The sequence below is a fragment of the Bufo gargarizans genome, chromosome 3, assembly GCF_014858855.1.
Source record: "Bufo gargarizans isolate SCDJY-AF-19 chromosome 3, ASM1485885v1, whole genome shotgun sequence".
Lineage (NCBI taxonomy): Eukaryota > Metazoa > Chordata > Amphibia > Anura > Bufonidae > Bufo > Bufo gargarizans.
The window spans coordinates 72,169,918-72,189,278 of NC_058082.1; the positions used below are offsets into that span (position 1 = coordinate 72,169,918).

The 19,361-nt window shown below is 42.2% G+C and overlaps 1 protein-coding gene across 2 annotated transcripts in view; it reads left to right on the forward strand.

The window, feature by feature from the left end:
* Window positions 1-19,361, forward strand: part of DCLK1 (doublecortin like kinase 1) — a 354,970-nt gene that overhangs the window by 305,248 nt on the left and 30,361 nt on the right. For both annotated transcript variants that reach the window (XM_044286573.1, XM_044286571.1), the window contains exons 12-16: window positions 2,004-2,137; window positions 2,849-2,926; window positions 6,853-6,949; window positions 10,059-10,139; window positions 10,326-10,439. In XM_044286573.1, the coding sequence (XP_044142508.1) occupies window positions 2,004-2,137; window positions 2,849-2,926; window positions 6,853-6,949; window positions 10,059-10,139; window positions 10,326-10,439 (504 nt within the window). The remainder of the gene's footprint in view (window positions 1-2,003; window positions 2,138-2,848; window positions 2,927-6,852; window positions 6,950-10,058; window positions 10,140-10,325; window positions 10,440-19,361) is intronic.

A 19,361-nucleotide genomic window follows, 5' to 3' on the forward strand; every position in this document is an offset into this window, starting at 1 on the left:
TGCTAACATGGCATTTTCTGCTTTTTGTTCCAAAGCAAATTATTGCATTGCTGGTTGATTGTCGGTTAGCTGGCAGGACTAGGCGAAATTGTGTTGTTTTTCTTTTCGCTAGTTTGCAATGTGTTTAACATATGCTTCTTTGAGCTAAATTGGGATAAATAGAAGGGATAATGAGACAGCCATTCGACTTCTCCAGCAGTATAGTTGGAATACCATTGTGAAATTGTCCTGCTGATTAAATTATTGTCTTCTCATGATATAATGCAAAAAACATCTTAATTGGGAAGGTCTATTTAGATTCCTTACAGGTCTGTCCAGCACAAAGTGAAACCAAGCATAAATTCTCTGGTTTGGCAACCGACAAACTAAAATCTTAGCTTTGTATCTGGATGAGCTGCAACATATATCATCCACTGCTGCTCCAAAAGGAAAAATGCTTTGATTTATGCTACAGTAATTATCGATATATTTTCTTAGGTTTAGAATGGTTTCTCAGAACACTGATTTCCCTTTAATCGCTGAGGGTTTATTTAATGTAACTAAATCCATGTTCATGCATGTCTATCCATATGGGTCTGCATGGCTCAAATCTATAATAAGCACAATAATTGAATAGACTTAAGGGGCTTGTCCTCCAATAACCTATTTATAAATGGCAAATTAGGCAGGAATGCATAACATCTCTGACCAGAGATGTGAATAGTCTAAGACTCTATTGGTTTGGGGCTGGTTAGTCTGGGGAAGGTTTCTTAATGAGCTTCACCCCCATAATCCCAGCAAGGAGGTATGGATGTTGCGGTTGGAATCCCATGTTACAGCCCCCTGATAATGCTGATGCAGCAGTAATGGAGTCAGGAACTGAGCCATGGGTCATCACCTGGAGAGCAATCGGCATGCGACAGGCCGGAGGATGAGGCAGAACTGTAATCAGGAATGAAGTCAAGGAGTAGAACAACAGGTACCAGGTAAACAATCCACACGGAAAAGCAGGAGTGATATTCAGAAGCAAAGTTCAAGATCAGTAGCATTGGGAACAAGAGCTAGGAAAGGGGGTGCACCACAGTCAGTCTCCTAAGTAGGTAGCCAGGCCTAATGCCATCATGTAGCCAGATCAGGGGAGCCATGGCCTGATCTAGCAGGGCTGTGGCAGAGGGATAGGAGACATCACGGGAACATGGGTGGCAAATTGAGAGGCTGTCCAGTTGCTTGAGTCATGGATGCCCACCAGGACCAACAGTAGGACTGGGCAAGGTTAATAACAGTATGATAGGTGGACCCCTGCGATTAATGAAAGTGATGACCCTCAATTCTTTGTTCCTGAAAAGGTAGTTACCGGTATATGCGGATATGTGCAATCACTGGATAGAAATCAGTGGGATTTTGGAACCACTCTAAAAAGTGTTCTGATTCACTGTGATTTTTCTGATGTATTCATCAGTGTATCTTTCAGAACTTCCTAGGCAGAAGTCCAGGCCCTACTAGCAGAGGTTACCATTTTAAATCTCAATATGTTTCAGAGCTGCAGGTATTGCTGCCATGTCAGCAGCACTTGGGGCAGGATAAGGTGGCTGTGCATCCCAAATGTAGAAATGTGGATTTTTTTCATATATAATGGGGCTGGAAGACTGTCTGCTGTAATGTATTTAATACTTTTGTATACCCCATATAAAGCAAATTTCTTGAATTGTACATTTGTACTGCCAATGAATCAAGCCATTATACAAAATGTTATTTTTTAATATCTACTGTACATATATTCTAAAGTATGCAAATTAATTTCTTAAATTTGTTACTGAAACTTCAGATGTCATTGGAGGTCCATGTTGCTTGTATGCAGATTAGAAACTCAGGAGGCCCCATCTGGAAGCAGCAACCTTAGCACTTTATTAGTTTGCTATTTGCAATACTGCCCTACAAGATATATAACCTGAAATTTATATAAGGTCCAGTGTAGCTAGTAATGTAGCTGGTAGTTATAATAAATTATTTTCATTACTTTGTAGGTGTATGAGCACCAGGATGGGAGTAAATCTTTGAAGCTTGGAGACTTTGGACTGGCCACAGTGGTTGATGGACCTCTTTACACTGTGTGTGGAACCCCAACATATGTAGCACCAGAAATCATTGCAGAGACTGGGTAAAGCATTTCATATTTTTACATTATAAAAATAATACGATGGAAGATAATATTTTCTCTTTACTAGGAAAACCACCATACACATTGAAATCCAGTATATGAAAATGTATCTAAGATATTAGCATCAAAGTTCATTTGTGCCCCTACTTATTTGTTCCCCTCTGCTGGGGTCCATCGTCTTGGGTCCACCTCTGCGGACTTGAGACTCCAATCCCCGCAGTGACATCACAGGGTCATCTGTCACTTAAGGGGACACGCCACCTTTGCTGCCAGTCGCAGGCCTGCAGTACTAGGCACAGACCATGAACAAGAGTGCAGCTGTTTCTGGAAATTAGATCTTTTCTAACATCAACTTATTTATGTAATAGAGATTCTTGCTTCATTCACCTGGTCTTAAATGCAAGCCAACTATTGATTAAATATTACTGTACCTATAGAAGCCTGGGTTCATAGCTTGGCTTTTCTTCACCCCATCGAAAAAACATTACGTTTGCCCCTGAGTCCTGGATCAAAATGCTCTAGCAAATGTACAGTGGCCTGTTGACACCCCCTGCCACCCAGCTCCACTGGGCCATCCTTTTCCCCCCGCCAAAGATAAAGATCCCATAATCGTTGGTCACATTTGGAAATATACATATATCGGTATATAGTTTACTTTATTGCAAGGTGTATTGTCTGCATATTTTTTATTAAATTTTTGTGTTTCTTCAGCTATGGCTTAAAAGTGGACATCTGGGCAGCAGGTGTAATTACTTACATCTTACTTTGTGGATTTCCTCCGTTCCGTGGGTACGTTTTTCTATATGAACTGTTATATTTGGCAATTAGATATGAAAGCTTGTCTTCCTCTGTTGGTGAGGTGCCAGGTTATAAAATGTGTAAAGCAACATAATGCTATATAGCATACAGAATTTTAAGTGACCTCCACCCAAAACGTCTGCCTAATCTGACATTGGCCTCGGAGAGGCAACTGTACAACTTGCCCTAGCATTTCTCCAACACAATGTCAGATCGGGCAGTAGAATAGAACAGAAGTGACACTTTAAAGGGGTATTCCAAGATGTTAATGTCACAGGGCTTTTTTACGATAGGCCATCAATATTTGATTGGCAGGGGTCCAAGATGCCGCAACTCCTCCAATTATCTTTCAGTGTAGCTTCACTGCAATGGAAAAAGCAGCGCAGTTACCAGTGACGTCCACTACAAAGTAGACAGAGCTGTGTAGTTGGAGCTACTTTGAAACAGCTGATTTGTGAGGTGTCCTCCGCCACCACCAATTAGATATTGATGGTTTATTCTGAAGATAGGCCATCAGTGTTAAAATTCTGGAATACCCCTGGAATACCCCTAGATTTTTAAGTTTTGTGGGGGGTTTTGCGCCTTTCCTATGTAATGATTGTTAAAAATGTACACAGTTATTGAGGGCTGTATTCATGTGACGGATGCTCCATTTCATCCTATAATGTAGCCCACAACTGTAGGTCTGTTTAGTTAAAGACTATGCACAGCTTTATGGACTTTTCTATCATTTTGGGCTTAAAATTTTTTTTTTCAATTGGTCTTTATTAAAAATTATTCATCAGCTTTGTCATAAAGGGTTAACTTCTGTCTAGCTATGAGAAAGATACATTTACTTTGTGCTAGTCATCTAATATATCTTAGGGCTCTTTCACACTTGCGTTCTTCTGTTCCGGCATAGAGTTCCGTCGTCGGGGCTCTATGCCGGAAGAATCCTGATCAGTTTTATCCTAATGCATTCTGAATGGAGTGAAATCCGTTCAGGATGCATCAGGATGTCTTCAGTTCCGGACTGGAACGTTTTTTGGCCGGAGAAAATACTGCAGCATGCTGCGCTTTTTGCTCCGGCCAAAAATCCTGAACACTTGCCGCAAGGCCGGATCTGGAATTAATGCCCATTGAAAGGCATTGATCCGGATCCGGCGTTAAGCTAAACGTCATTTCGGCGCATTGCCGGATCCGACGTTTAGCTTTTTCTGAATGGTTACCATGGCTGCCGGGACGCTAAAGTCCTGTTTGCCATGGTAAAGTGTAGTGGGGAGCGGGGGAGCAGTATACTTACCGTCCGTGCGGCTCCCGGGGCGCTCCAGAGTGACGTCAGGGCGCCCCACGCACATGGATGACGTGATCGCATGGACACGTCATCCATGCGCACGGGGCGCTCTGACATCATTTTGGAGCGCCCCGGGAGCCGCACGGACGGTAAGTATACTGCTCCCCCGCTCCCCACTACTACTATGGCAACCAGGACTTTAATAGCGTCCTGGCTGCCATAGTAACACTGAACGCATTTTGAAGACGGATCCGTCTTCAAATGCTTTCAGTTCGCTTGCGTTTTTTCCGGATCCGGCGTGTAATTCCGGAAAATGGAGTACACGACGGATCAGGACAACGCAAGTGTGAAAGAGCCCATATTCTAAATTACCAATAGCTCAATTAGCTGAATCAGTAAGATAAGAAATTAGCTATAATGAGTGTATATAAGGTCAGAGATTAGAAAAAAGAGGCGTCACTTGAGCTGCCTGATGGGAAACAGTAAAAATACAAAGCCTGCTACCAGAGAATCTCAAGGCTGTACAGAGAAAGGGGCTCAAAATATTTAATAAAGACCAATTGAAAAAATTTATTTTAGTTCCAAAGAAATACATTGTCTTTAAAAAAATAGTATTCAATGGTGGACACCTGCTGTAAGGGAGCGGCAACTGTGGCCGTATGTCAACTAGCTTTTCAAACTGAAGGTGGAAGCTACAAATGCAGCCCTTTCACGGTATGTTGTTCACACATGGCAGATACGCAACAGAATTGTGTAATTGCGTGCAGAAAATCCACAATGTATTACAGTACTAGGAAAGTGGATGAGATTTTAGCAAATCCCATGCACACACTGCAGAAAAAAATCAGCAACATCAATTGACCTAAGGTGAGAATGGTAAATCTGCAAGATGTCAATTTATAATAATTTCCACCCTTTGTAATACAGTAGGGTCAAATCTGCAGCAGATCGGCAGCAAAATCCAAAACAAATATATATGTAAAACGTGCTGATTTTGTCACGGATTCATCAGAGATTTAGCTATAGAATTATGGAATTCCAGCCTGTGTGTCCGTACCTTTAAGGATTGTCAATCAGCTCCACTGGACGTCTTAAGACAAACTTGTCTAATTAAGTTATATCAGGTCTGGTGAAGAGCTAATTGATTCATACGAATCGAAATTCAGTCTCGATGAACTGCACAGATTAACCCCCTTAATTAACAGGATGAGACATCTTGCTTGGCCCTATCAGTCTTCTGCCTGCACCGTTGCTCCAATCAGTGGCGCAATCTCAGAGGCTCTGCTACTGCTACATGGGCAGCGCAGATACCGACTGTACATTCACTGTTCACGTCTGGGTACATCAGGAAGGGTAGTGGCACATGTACTGCTCAAGTAGCAGCAGCAGAGCCTCTCAACTTGTGCTGCTACTTTGTGCAATGGTTCAGGCATGAGATTGACAGGTAAGAATTCTGGCCCTGTCAATTAAAGAGCAGGAGGGAGTCTCTCTCGACTTGCAGCTCAGGGAGGATGATTTTTGAACAATTAGGATAGAAAATTTATCACTACAAAATTGGGCAGATTTGCCATTTTGCAATTAGTGGCATACCTACCATGGAAGCAGACCATGAGAGTGCTATGAGGCCCAGGATGGAGGGAAGGGGAACCCAACTGTCCTGTTCCCAACATAGCTTGAAGCATTTTACTGCAGCCATTACTAAGTGGAGCTCACTGTATGGAGATTTTGCCACTTCTATTGAGTGCTTTTGTAACTGTATATATTTCTATGCACTGAGCTCCCCCTAGTGGTGGCTGCAGGAAGCCAGTTTTGTAATATATTATATGAGGGGAAGCAGAGGCTTTAGCTGTATGAAAATAAATGTATTAATACATTTATGTCAGTTCAGAATGAGCACCACATTTATGACGCACCTGATATGGAAGTTAGGTAAACTGCATTTAAAGGGAATCTGTCACCGAGATTTTGTGTATAGAGCTGAGGACATGGGTTGCTAGATGGAAGCTAGCACATCTGCAGTATCCAGTCCCCATAGCTCTGTGTGCTTTTATTGTGTAAAAAAAAAAAACGATTTGATACATATGCAAATTAACCTGAGATGAGTCCTGTACGTGAGATAAGTCAGGGACAGGACTCATCCCAGGTTAATTTGCATATGTATCAAATCGTTTTTTTTACACAATAAAAGCACACAGAGCTATGGGGACTGGGTATTGCGGATGTGCTAGCGGCCATCTAGCAACCCCTGTCCTCAGCTCTATACACAAAATCCTGGTGACAGATTCCCTTTAATGGAGAATGTTTTTTTTATTTTATTTTTAAATCCTCTACTTAATGAAATACAAATCATATATTTATAAGAACTTTCATGGGGGTTAAGTTTTACTATTGGTCTCTGAGATCTGTGTATGTCCCTGTCTGGAATTGCTGGGAGACATAAAGGACACATTAGTAGACCTCCATCAGTTGAATAGAATATTAAAATATTATATTTTATCTTTTATTCTACTATAAATGAGATTGGAACACAATGTTTTATTAATGAAGTTAAGGAAATTAGTGATGCGTTTTCATGTATGATTGTGAGTTTATATACTTCTGTATATTATTATATTTATTGTTCTGTCTTCTCTTTGTCATTTAGAAGTGGAGATGACCAGGAAGTACTTTTTGATCAAATCCTAATGGGCCAAGTGGATTTCCCATCACCTTACTGGGATAATGTTTCTGAATCTGCCAAGGTAATGTGAAAGTCTGACACTGATACACATCATACACATTACCGTATATGATCATAGTTACTATTACAGGTAAATATTATTCAGTCCTTACACAGCAGTAAGTACTAATATGGATCACTTACACATCATTGCTATACATTTTATACATGATGGACGGTCTCTTCACTGAGCGCACCACTGAAAAGATTTGGCTACTGGCCTATGGGTACAATCCTGCGGTGTTTCAATTGCAAAAGGATCTTCATGAAGCAGCTGCATAGTCAGTGACACGGACCGCACTGCCACTACTGGTCAACCATGCCAACCCATAAGCAATGCATGCACATGCATGTGGTGTCTGTTCGATACTGTGCAAAATTAGAGCCACGGGTAGGCACAGTATGGGTGCATAGAATTCTAGGGCGCTGTATTTTGGGTTTCTTTTTACTCAGCTCAACTGCATGGATAGACCCTCACTGCATGTTGTAAGTTGCTTGGCCAAGAGCCCTGTAGACACTAGAGTGGTTGTCTAGGATTTTAAAGAGGTTACCCCATGAGTAATGTAGAAAATAAAAATCGGACGCCATATGGTACATGGTAGTGTCTTTCTAACAAACTTAGAACCAGCCCTGTAGCAGCCATGGATCCAGAGATCTGCACATTCATTGCTGTAATTGCTCTGCTAGATTTATTTTCAGCTGGCAGCTCAGGGGGTGTGCGCTTTCTCAGGGGGCATTTCCTTTCTGCTGCAGCTGGTGGCAGTTGAAGGATGGAACTGAGCTTGTATGTCAACCTCAGTGAGCTGGACAGAGAATTTAGAAAATGCCAAACAGCAGGTGGCGCTATACGGACAGATTTCAGTGAATAACTCAGTGGCTATACTAATTTTTTTATTATTTTTTTTAGCAATTACAAAAGTAATGAGAACCAGGTGCTGGTTTGAAAAATGTAGAACATTTTTTTGTTGGACAACCCCTTTAAGAAAATTGGCTAACTGCAGGAAATAACCAATTTGCATCTTTTAAATGCTGCTGTTTAAGTGGTCCCACCAATCTTTGTTTACTTCCCTGCAGCCAATCAATAGTCTCAGCTGCACATGGTAGCATCACTGCTGAGGCCAATGATTGGCTGCAGCAGTCACATGATGCACGTCATCACTGCAGGGAAATAAAGACTGAAGGGGAACGCTAGTGCATTGGTTCTGGAGCGGCAGGGGATTGAAGGTGGAAGTATTGATCTTTTTCATTTTATCACATTTACGAAAAATGTTTAAAATCCCAGTCATCCACTTTAAAATATTGCAGGATTGTACCTATAGGTGAATGAATGTGCAAGGAAGGCAGCAAGCAAGTCAGTGAGCATTGGAGACATTTTGATATGATACCTCATTCACATACAATTAAAATGAAAGGCATTTGTTTTTGTTTTTTTGTCTTATTTCTGCTGTTACATCCCTGTGCCATATGTATGTAGTGTGTAGACATAGTGGCGTGCCTAAGGTGTTTGGTACCCAAGGTGGGTCCTTTCTCTGGCACCTCCCCCATACTTTAAAACATTGTACTCCCTCATAGTAGTTATGCCCACATTGTGCCCACTCATGGTAGTTATGACCACACTGTGCCTCCAGACAGTAGTTATGCCCTCATTGCACCCCTTCACAGTAGTTATGCCCACATTGTGCCCTCTCACAGTAGTTATGCCCACATTGTGCACCCTCAAAATAGTTATCCCTTCATTGTGCCCTCTCACAGTAGTTATGCCCACATTGTGCACCCTCAAAATAGTTATCCCTTCATTGTGCCCCCTTCACAGTAGTTATCCCATCATTGTGCACCCTTCACAGTAGTTATCCCATCATTGTGCACCCTTCACAGTAGCTATCCCTTCACTGTAGTTATGTGCTCATTGTGCTCCCCTCACAGTTGTTATGCCATCTCTGTGCCCCTTCACAGTAGTTATGCCCACATTGTGCACCCTCAAAATAGTTATCCTTTCATTGTTCACCCTTCACAGTAGTTATCCCGTCTTTGTGCACCCTTCACAGTAGTTATGTGCTCATTGTGCCCCCCTCACAGTTGTTATGCCATCTCGGTGCCCCTTCACAGTAGTTGTGCCCTCAATGTGCCCCACTGACAGTAGTTATGCCCTCTCTGTTCCACCTGCAGAGTAGTTATACTGTCACTGTGCCCCTTCACAGTAGTAATGACCTCTCTGTGCCACCCTCACAGTAGTTATGCCCTCATTTTGCCCCCTCACAGTAGTTATGCTCTCTCTGTGCTCTCTTCAGAGTAGTTATGCCCTCACTGTGCCCCCCTCACAGTAGTAATGTTCTCTCTGTGTCCCCCTAACAGTAGTTATGCCCTCAATATGCCCCACTGACAGTAGCTACCCTCTCTGTGCCATCTGCAGTTTTGTTATGCTGTCACTGTCCCCCTACACAGTAGTTATGACGCTTCTGTGCCCCCTTCAGAGTAGTTATCCCCTCATTGTCCCCCCTCATAGTAGTAATTCCCTCTCTGTGCCCTCTCTCACGGTAGTTATGCCCTCTCTATGACCCTAAGTGTTAATGAAATAAATAAAACAGTAACTACTCACCTTGTCCCATTCCTGTTGATCAGATCCCCTCCAGCACTCCCCTGCAGGCACGGACCGCGCTGCAGCACTGTATGGGAGGAGTGCACAGTCAGATTCCCGGGCTCCTCCTACACAGTTCGGCAGCGCAACCTGTGCCTGCAGGGCTGAATGGTGAAGCAGGGAGCGGACGGCTCCCTAATTCACCATTCAGTGCTGCGGTCTGGAGGAGGAAAGGAGCACGGGGAGCTGAGCGGTCAGTAAGTGAAAGGACTGCCTGCTCCCCGATGCTCTAGCAATGAGTGCTTCCATCTGTATTGATGGAAGGGCTCATTGCATCCAGCACACCCCCTGAGAGCTGACACCTGAGGCGGACCACCCCCACCCACTCCCTTGGCCGCCACTGTATAGACAGTTTTATGACCTTGTTTCCTGGCTAGCTGTAATGAGTGTCAGCAGTAGTGTACCCACAAATGTCTTCTTCTCCTAGGTTCAGAAACACATTTACAGATGTAGCAATCCTTATCTTGATTCTTAACGAGTCTTGTCTCTTTTTCAGGGGCTGATCACCAGGATGCTGCAGGTAGATGTAGACCAGAGGTATTCTGCTCTTCAGGTTCTGGAACATCCATGGGTCAATGTAAGTGTGATGCAAGCTGTGCAGTTTCTGCAGCTCCTATTAATTTTAATAAAGAGATACAGTACCCTGGTATGCCCTTGTGCCATATATAATAGGCAGTTCAGATATTGCAATACACCACTGTACTTTGTCTCCATTTATGAGTATGTGAAATTCTACCAGTAACTCCCTATTCTATCTGCTCAGGATGATGGTCTGCCTGAAAATGAATACCCATTATCAGTGGCTGGAAAGATAAAGAAACACTTCAACACGGGTCCAAAACCGAACAGCACCACTGCTGGAGTGTCCGTCATCGCAGTAAGCACACTTACCTGCAGCACTTCTATTACAATAACACCTACAGTATGCCGCCTTGTACTGTATGTATGATATCACAGTGAGATCAGCATGAGTATTCTCATTTTAAGACTATAATTCATACACTATCATTAGGTTAGGCTGGACAAGTTACCAGTACATCTACATATCATTAGTTGCAGGATTGCGCCCCTATATACAGTAGAGAAGAAGGGGGACAAAGAAGTAGCGAAAGGTGTAAATCTGTGTAGACTTTTCACTGAGAACTATTGATAGTGTTGGGCTATTCGTTTGTATATTGGCACACTAGGAGCTTTGTAATATATGGGGTATTAGGTATAGATTAGGTGAAAGGTATTTTAGATATAAACGATATTATTCTGGATACAGAAATTGTATCATTTTCTGTTGTTTTTTTAGATATCAGATTCCAAATGGGAAAATAACAATAAGCTAATTAGAAGATATATGGAATGTAGTTCCATTACATATAACATAGAGTAGCCAGACTTGGTCTTTCTCAGCTATAAGTATTGTTTGCTTCATCTAAAATAAGTCAACATGTAAAAAAAAACTCTGTGTTCAAAGACAATACTGCGCAAATGTTTTAGGCAGATATGGGGAAAATGTTGTAAAGTAAGAATGCTTTCAAAAATAGAAGTGTTAAAGGGGTTGTCCGGGTTCAGAGCTGAACCTGGACATACCCATAATTTCACCCAGGCAGCCCCCCTGATGTTAGCATTTGAGCATTTTATGCTCCGATGCTCTCCCTTGCCCCGCGCTGGATAGCGCAGGGCAAGGGCTCTTTTATTTACAATAACACACTGCCGGGCGGAGGCTTTTGCCCAGCAGTGTGTTCGGTGACGTCACCGGCTCTGATAGGCGGGCTTTAGTGCTGCCCTAGCCATTTTACAAGCTAGGGCAGCGCTAAAGCCTGCCCATCAGTGCCTGTGACGTCACCGGGCTCACTGCTGGGCGGAAGCCTCAGCCTGGCAGCTCTAAGGAGAGCCCAGTACGTCACCGGAACTCCAGAAAATGCCTTTGTCCTGCGTGATTCAGCATAGGGCAAAGGAAAGCATCGGAGCATGAACTACTCCGATGCTCAAGTCAGGGTGAAAATGGGGATATATCCGGGTTCAGTTCTGAACCCGGACAACCCCTTTAATAGTTTATTTAACGCAAAGTAAATGAACAAAAAGAGAAATCTAAATCAAATCAGTATTTGATGTGACCACACTTTGGCTTCAGAACAGCTTCACTTCTTCTAGGTACAGTTGTACATAGTTCTGAAGGAACTCAGCAAGGAGGTTGTTCCAAACATCTCCAATAACTAGCCACAGAACCTCTGTGGATGAAGGCTTGCTCAGGTCCTTCTGACTCTTCATGTAATCCCAGACAGACTCAATTATGTTAAAATCAAGGCTCTGTGGGGAACATAAAGGCTAATTAGAAGATATACAAGGCCTCCTTGTTCTCCCTTGTTCTGCAGATAGATCTTAATGACATTGGTTGTATATTTGGGGTTGTTGTCCTGCTTCTATTTTTGAAGGCATGCTTCTTTGCAACATTTTTTCCACACCTGCCTAAATTTTTTTAGGAGAAAAGTCTTATTTTTATATAGGCTACAAACATGATATGGAGATACATGCCAAATATGAGTATGTCACATGTAGGAAGTGCAATGACCTGCCATCTGATACATTTTTTTAGTTATGTTAAGACTTGTCAGCTGATGTAATGTGTTCTGATATCACAGCCATGAAAAATATTTAGTCTGGGAACATGATCCATTAAATGCTTTAAATGTAATCCCTAGAGGGAGAACAACAGATTACCACCATTTGCTTTGGAGCAAGAAATCCTATCAAAATATTAGGTTTTAAAGTCAGTTAAGACAATTACATCAGAGATACAATTATTATTAGTAGTACTAATTGTAATGACAATGACCTTCAGGTCACAAGCGACGCTTGTAAAGATGCTGCTCTGCAGTTAAGCCATGTACAGTATATGAAGCCATTAATTTAGGTGACCCTCCTACACCTAGGGTTGAGAGCCTCGTTCATTTTTGCCTGCTCTAGAGCAGTTTCTCACACTTCTAAGACAAGTAGCCCCTATTCAAAGCAATTACATCTAAGAACCCCCAAATCTTTATTCTTACACTGTGCTGTCTATGTAAAGCACAACATGACCACGGTGCAACTATACCCTAGAGGCATGATATTCACCCAATAGGGAAAATGTACCCCAGGTTCAGAGACTCTAGAGCAGTTATGGCGAACCTTTTACAGACCGAGTGCCCAAACTGCAACCCAAAACACACTTATTTATCTCAATGTGCCAACACGCACTTTAACCTGAATGCCAATATCTTCCATGTACTTTATCATGTAGCTGTAATAGCCTGCCTACATTCAGTGCGCTGCCTGTGCTGTTCATAGTGAGCCCTGCGCTGATGAATGGCAGGAAAAGTCTAAGGCATACTGGTACACCATACCAGGGAGCGGGTGCCCACAGAGAGGGCTCTGAGTGCCACCTCTGGCACCCGTGCCATAGGTTCGCCACCACTGCTCTAGAGGATTACAGGCATCCATTAAAATCAAGTTGCATGGGTATCCCACAGACAATGATTTAAAAATAACACCATCAACAATCATTCAATAGATCAAGATTGGTGTGAGAAAGTATTTGGGGGGAAAAAATTGCATTAGGTTACAGAGTAGAGTTTTAAGATAAGGATTCTATGACCACATTTGAGGTCTCATCTTTAAAAATGATCTTTCCATATTAGATCAGTGGGGGACGGCACCCCTGTCTATTAGCTCCATCTTTATACTGGTCCATACTGTACAACAACATACCTTGCATAGCATTTTTACTGTTCACTTTCCTGATGAACTGCCCAGACCCAAACAATTACGCCATACTTGAGGGTCTACAATGTACACTGACGAGCAAAAGAGTAACAATGTTTTAAACTTTTGACTTTCAGGCTCCATATCTCACCATCCACTACAGCTTGGAATGTGAGATACTATCATTTTATAAACAATCATCTTGGCTATCTCATGATTAGTTATGCATATTCTTGTCATGTAACTCCATTGTTACTGTTTTGCTATTTTGTAAATCCGCCTTTGGCTTTAAACGCTGCCTGAATCCTTCTTGGCATACTCTCGATCAGATTCAAGCTTGTCTCAACCGAAATCTGTTCCTAGGTCTCTTCTACACGTTCCCAATGTTGGTGAATACTGGGTTGAGGTCTGGGGACTGTGGTGGCCAATCCAGCACATCTACTTTATTGTCATTGAACCATTTATTTTCCAATCTCGACGTATGCTTCGGGTCGTTGTCCTGCTGGAACACTATGTCGTCCTTTTCATACATATAATACTTGAGTGTACAAAGTACACTCACATATAGCTTAGCATTGAGACCACCATCGATCTTGGTTAAGTATCCAACGCCTTTGGCTGTGAAACAATCCCATATCATCAGGCTTCCTCCACCAAACTTGACAGGCCCTTCAAATTCTCGATCCATTATGCCCCTTTTCTCTTGTTTGTTCCAGACCCATTTGCACCCATCAGAGCCCAGTCTATTGACTTTCATCTCTTTGCTCCAAATCACCCATTTCCAATCTTCTGCTGTCCACTGTTTGTACTTTTTTGCAAACTCAAGCAGACGCTTTTTATAACTATATTGAAGTTGAGGCTTTTTCAACTTTTTTTCGACCACCATTCCAGACTTGTGTAATGCACGGTGCTTGCATGGACGTCAATGATCTCACTATTACAAAGCATCTCCGCTGCCATGTTTGTCGCGCCAGAACTGATAGACCTTGTGATGAGCCAACTTATTGACTTTGATATTTTGCCTGGATGTCCATCTCTTGGCTTTGGAATGGATAGGCGGCCTTCATTTTGTTTTCTTCCAACTGTCCTGGCACTCACATGATACAATTTAGCAATTTTCTTGGCCAAGATACTGCTATCGATGATCTCGATGATGCCGTTTCTCTTTTCTTGGGAAATCATCTTCATGGCTGCTCCTGGATTCGAACCAGTGACCTTTCACTAGTATACAAAAAGAAAAAGATTGTTCCACCACCAGGAGCAAAACAGTTAACAATGCAGTTAGATGACAAGAATCTGCATAACTAATCATATACTGAATAGTTGCAAGTCCAATTTATGTATGAGATAGCCAAGACCATTGTCTATAGAATGATGGTCGTCTCATATTCTAAGCTGTAGTGGATGGTGAGATATGGAGCCTGAAAGTCAAAATTTCAAAACATTGTTACCCTTTTGCTTGTAGACAATAACTCAGAGAACATAATGGTTCCTCTTGCAGGAGAGAAAAATCAAACCAATAGCATAATCGAACCACTAGGACTAAGAACACGTTTTAACTTCTGTCTCATTCATCTCCTGAGAGGACTAGGACTAGCAGAGCAGCACATACATCTTTCACAAAAGAACATGACTGTTGACTCTAAATCTTTAACGTTCCCCTGGCTGCCAATGTTAACCCTTTCGCTACCAGCGCCGTACATGTATGGCACCAGAGAGATGTGCGAACATGGCGCCCGCTCGCACGTGCAGCGGGCGTCATGGCTGGCGGATCTCTGCTGTTTCACACAGCAGAGACCTGCGGCTAATTATCGTGACCGGCAATGATGCCATTCGCGGTAATTAAATGCTTTAGATGCCGTGATCAAGTGAGATCACGGCACCTAAATGCACAAAAACCAATGGCCAATTCGAGCATCAGTGGTTGGGCTGTACACTGTCAGCCTTGCTGATAAGGCTGAAAGTGTTAATGCTGCAAAGGCCAGGATAAGAAATGAGCAAAGTTGACTGTAAATGGCAAATATAAAATCCCTGATAAACCAAAATTAAAAAAATTACAAATATAATTAATAAACTCATATATGATGCACAAAATGATCACAAAAAATAAAAAAAATGTTAGAAAAATATATAAAAAAATAAAACATATATGAAAGTTGAATTCACCCCCCTTTCCGTATAATTAAAAAATAAAAACCTAAATAACAATATGTATAAACATCATGGGTATTACCGCGACTGAAAACACCCATACTATTAAAATAGAAAAAAAAAATCCAATAGCGCAAATGGCGTAACGGAAAAAGGGTCAAAATGGTCGATTTGCCATTTTTTCATTGCTTCTCTTACCCCAAAATTTTTTATAAAATGTGATCAAAAAGTCACAGAGTTATGGGGTCAGAATATGTTAATGTAAAAAAATATATTTTCTCAAAGTTTAAATGTATTTGTACACTATTTAGACATAAAAATGAAACGCCGTAGGAACAAAACCCATATAACGGTGTTCCACCCCAATTCCACCCCATTTTGAATTTTTTCCCAGCTTTCCACTATATTTTTTGCCATAGATGGTGGCATTAGAAAGTACAAATTGTCCCACAAAAAATAAGCCCTCATACAGCTGGAAATATAGGGAAGAAAAATGAAAAAACCTCCAGTAGCCAAGGGGTTAAAGGGCATCTGTCAGCAGATTTATCTGTCACGATCATTGTGGGGGGAAACTCCACACTAAACACAAGAGGGAAGGGAAACAGTAACTGGGCCTGGAAACTAGGGAAGAAACAGGTCACCTCCTAGACAACCCTAATCCTGGCCCTGACTACCTATCCATATGAATAGACCCTGAAGGTAGTAATATTCATAAGCAGGATACCTAGGCCTTTATATAAGGCCCTGGAATAAGTTAAGGACCTGATACAACCCATTCCTCCCCAGATGGACGAATGGAAGTCTCTGTCTCAGGCCCAGATACAAACAACAGGGAATATAACAAATACAAACAAATGCAACACTTAACTTCTGTAGAGACGGACGAGCAGGAACACCAGAGACAAACTCACACCAGCTCAGCCAAACCCAAATGAACTATCAACCGCATAGTCAGAAGGGTGGGGTCAGACTATAAAGGTTAAAAGTGATGACCACTGAGCAACAGCTGAGAAAAGGGAAGTGGTCATTAACGCTATCAAGACTGAATCAAGAGAAATCAAGGAGGCTGTTAGATTCCTCCACGCTCAGCCAATCTCCTTGATTTCCTGACATCAGTCACCTGAGGGACCGTGACATTATCCCTATGACACTGGCTGACCTGTTGCATGTGTGCTTGTCAGCTGAAGCCATCTGTGTTGCTCCCATGCCTATATGCCCTCATTGCTGAGAAAAATTAAGTTTTAATATATGCAAATTAGTCTCTAGGATTGCCATTACTCATAGAGACTCAGTTCTTTAATTGACAGGGCCAGGCAGCCTAAACGTCATCATGCCTGGCCCTGACTTCTCCTAAAGTAAATCAAAGTGCAGAGGATGCAGCAGTTGCAGAGTGAGCTGAGCCTCTAGGAGTAACAGCACCGCCCCCGTTGCTCCTAGAGGCTCATTTGCATATATTAAGACATCATTTTTCTCAGCAATGCGGGCACATATGAACAGGGAACCAACACAGATGTCTTCAGCTGCCAAGAGCACATGTAACAGGTCAGCCAGTGTCATAGGTACAAATCTGCTGACAGATGCCCTTTAATGATAGACGTGCCGTTGCTGTTACCCTTTCATAAATGTGGGCCTTGCCATGTAGGTAGATGGGCATCATTATGTATTAGCAATGCTTTTTTATTATTATTATTATTATTATTATTGAAGCATGGAACTTACCTGTTCTCATTATTTTATTTCTTTTTGAGTTGTTGGCTTTCTACTTACCTTAGTATTATGCGCATTTTCTTACTTGCATGCCTTTTCAGTGATTTCTCTTCGAGTTATTCTTTGCACACATGCACATTGCATAGTCTCTGCTCATTGCTCATATGTATTATGTTGTCATTGCTCACATGGATAAAAACCAAAGGCAGCAGCCAGCACTCTGCAATAAATTCAAGGACCGCCAGCACGCTTGTCCATGAGAGGGATTGGGCAATTCCTTCCTAACTTCCTAATAAGTTCTGCATTTGTTTGTTTTTTGTTTTCTTGCTAGCTGGTTGAGTGCTTTGGCTCAACGTTGTGGTATTGAAGTAACATTCCACAATATTGATCTCATTAACCAGAGTATAGTTTAAACTGGTTAGAATATTGAGAAAATATTTGATTTCACTGCTACTCTGATGGACACATTTTCATTATTGGCTTGTTTTGGAGGCTAGTGGATGCTAATGTGTTAACAAATATGCTCGTCTTTGAGTCTTCCTTGTGGCACAAATATAGATAGAACCTACATAAATGTTAATTACCCTGATAAATACATTGCAGTACTTAGCTTGTATAAATCTTGGGTTACAGTCGGTATGTTAGTCACTTAGCCAGCAAAGAATTTTGGGAGATCCCAGCATACGCTTCAGCAACCGCACAATACCTAAAGGCTAGCCTAGCCGCGGTAGCCAACGGCTGCATGATTTTGTGGATAAAACTTAGGTATAGCCACAGGCATGCAGGGTTTCAGAAACACGGTTCCTGAAAATACAGTCCTGATCAAAAGTTTAAGACCACTTGAAAAATGGCAAAAAATCATATTTGACATTGTTGGATCCAAGTAGAGCTTCAACATGCAACAAGAAGAAATGAGAGTGAGACAAAACATTTTTTGAGCATTCAATTAATTGAAAATAACAATTAAACTGAAACAGGCTGTTTTTCAGCTGATCAAAAGTTTAGGACCACATGTCTTTAAAAGGCCAAATCTGTGCAAAGATGTGGATTCATTGTCATTTTCTGTCAGGTAGTCACACGTTGTGATGGCAAAGGCAAAAAAAGGCTCCCTTTTTGAACGTGGTCGGGTTGTTGAATTGCATAAGCAGGGTCTCTCACAGCGCGCCATCGCTGCTGAGGTGGACGCAGTAAGACAGTCATTTGGAATTTCTGGGTTATGGAACAAAAAAGTCAAGTGGAAGACCCAAAAAAATGTCATCAGCACTGAGCCGGAGGATCCAATTGGCTGTCCGTCAAGACACTGGACGATTCTCGACCCAAATTAAGGCCCTTACTGGTGCTGACTGCAGCCCCATAACCATCAGACGGCATCTGAGACTGAAGGGCTTCAAAAACAAAAAACTTCTTCAAAGACCTCGTCTCCTTGAACGCCACAGAACTGCTCGTTTGGACTTTGCAAGAGGGCACCAAACATGGGACATTCAAAAGGTGGAAGAAAATGTTATTTTCTGATGAGAAAAATTTTAACCTTGGTGGTCCAGATGGTTTCCAACGTTACTGGCATGACAAGCAGATCCCACCTGAGATGTTTTCTACGCACCACAGTGGAGGGGCGCCATAATGGTCTGGGGTGCTTTTTCCTTCAGTGGAACAATGGAGCTTCAGGAAGTACAAGGGTGTCAAACGGCCGCTGGCTATGTCCAGATGTTGCAGAGAGCATTCCTCATGACTGAGGGCCCTCGTCTGTGTGGTAACGACTGGGTTTTTCAACAGGACAACACTACAGTACACAATGCCCGCAGGACAAGGGACTTCTTCCAGGAGAATAACATCACTCTTTTGGCCCAACCTGCGTGTTCCCCTGATCTAAATTCAATTGAGAACCTTTGGGGATGGATGGGAAGGGAACTTTACAAAAATGGACAAGAGTTCCAGACAGTAGATGGCCTTCGTGCGGCCACTTGGAGATATGTTCCCACTCACCTCATGGAAACGCTTGCATCAAGCATGCCGAAACAAATTTTTGAAGTGATAAACAATAACGGCGGAGCTACTCATTACTGAGTTCATGTTTGGAAGTTGGATTTCTGTTTTGGGGGGGGGGGGGTGGTTTAGGGAGGTGTGGTCCTAAACTTTTGATCAGCTGAAAAATAACCTGTTTCAGTTTATTTGTTGTTTTCATTAAATTGAATGTTCAAAAAATGTTTTG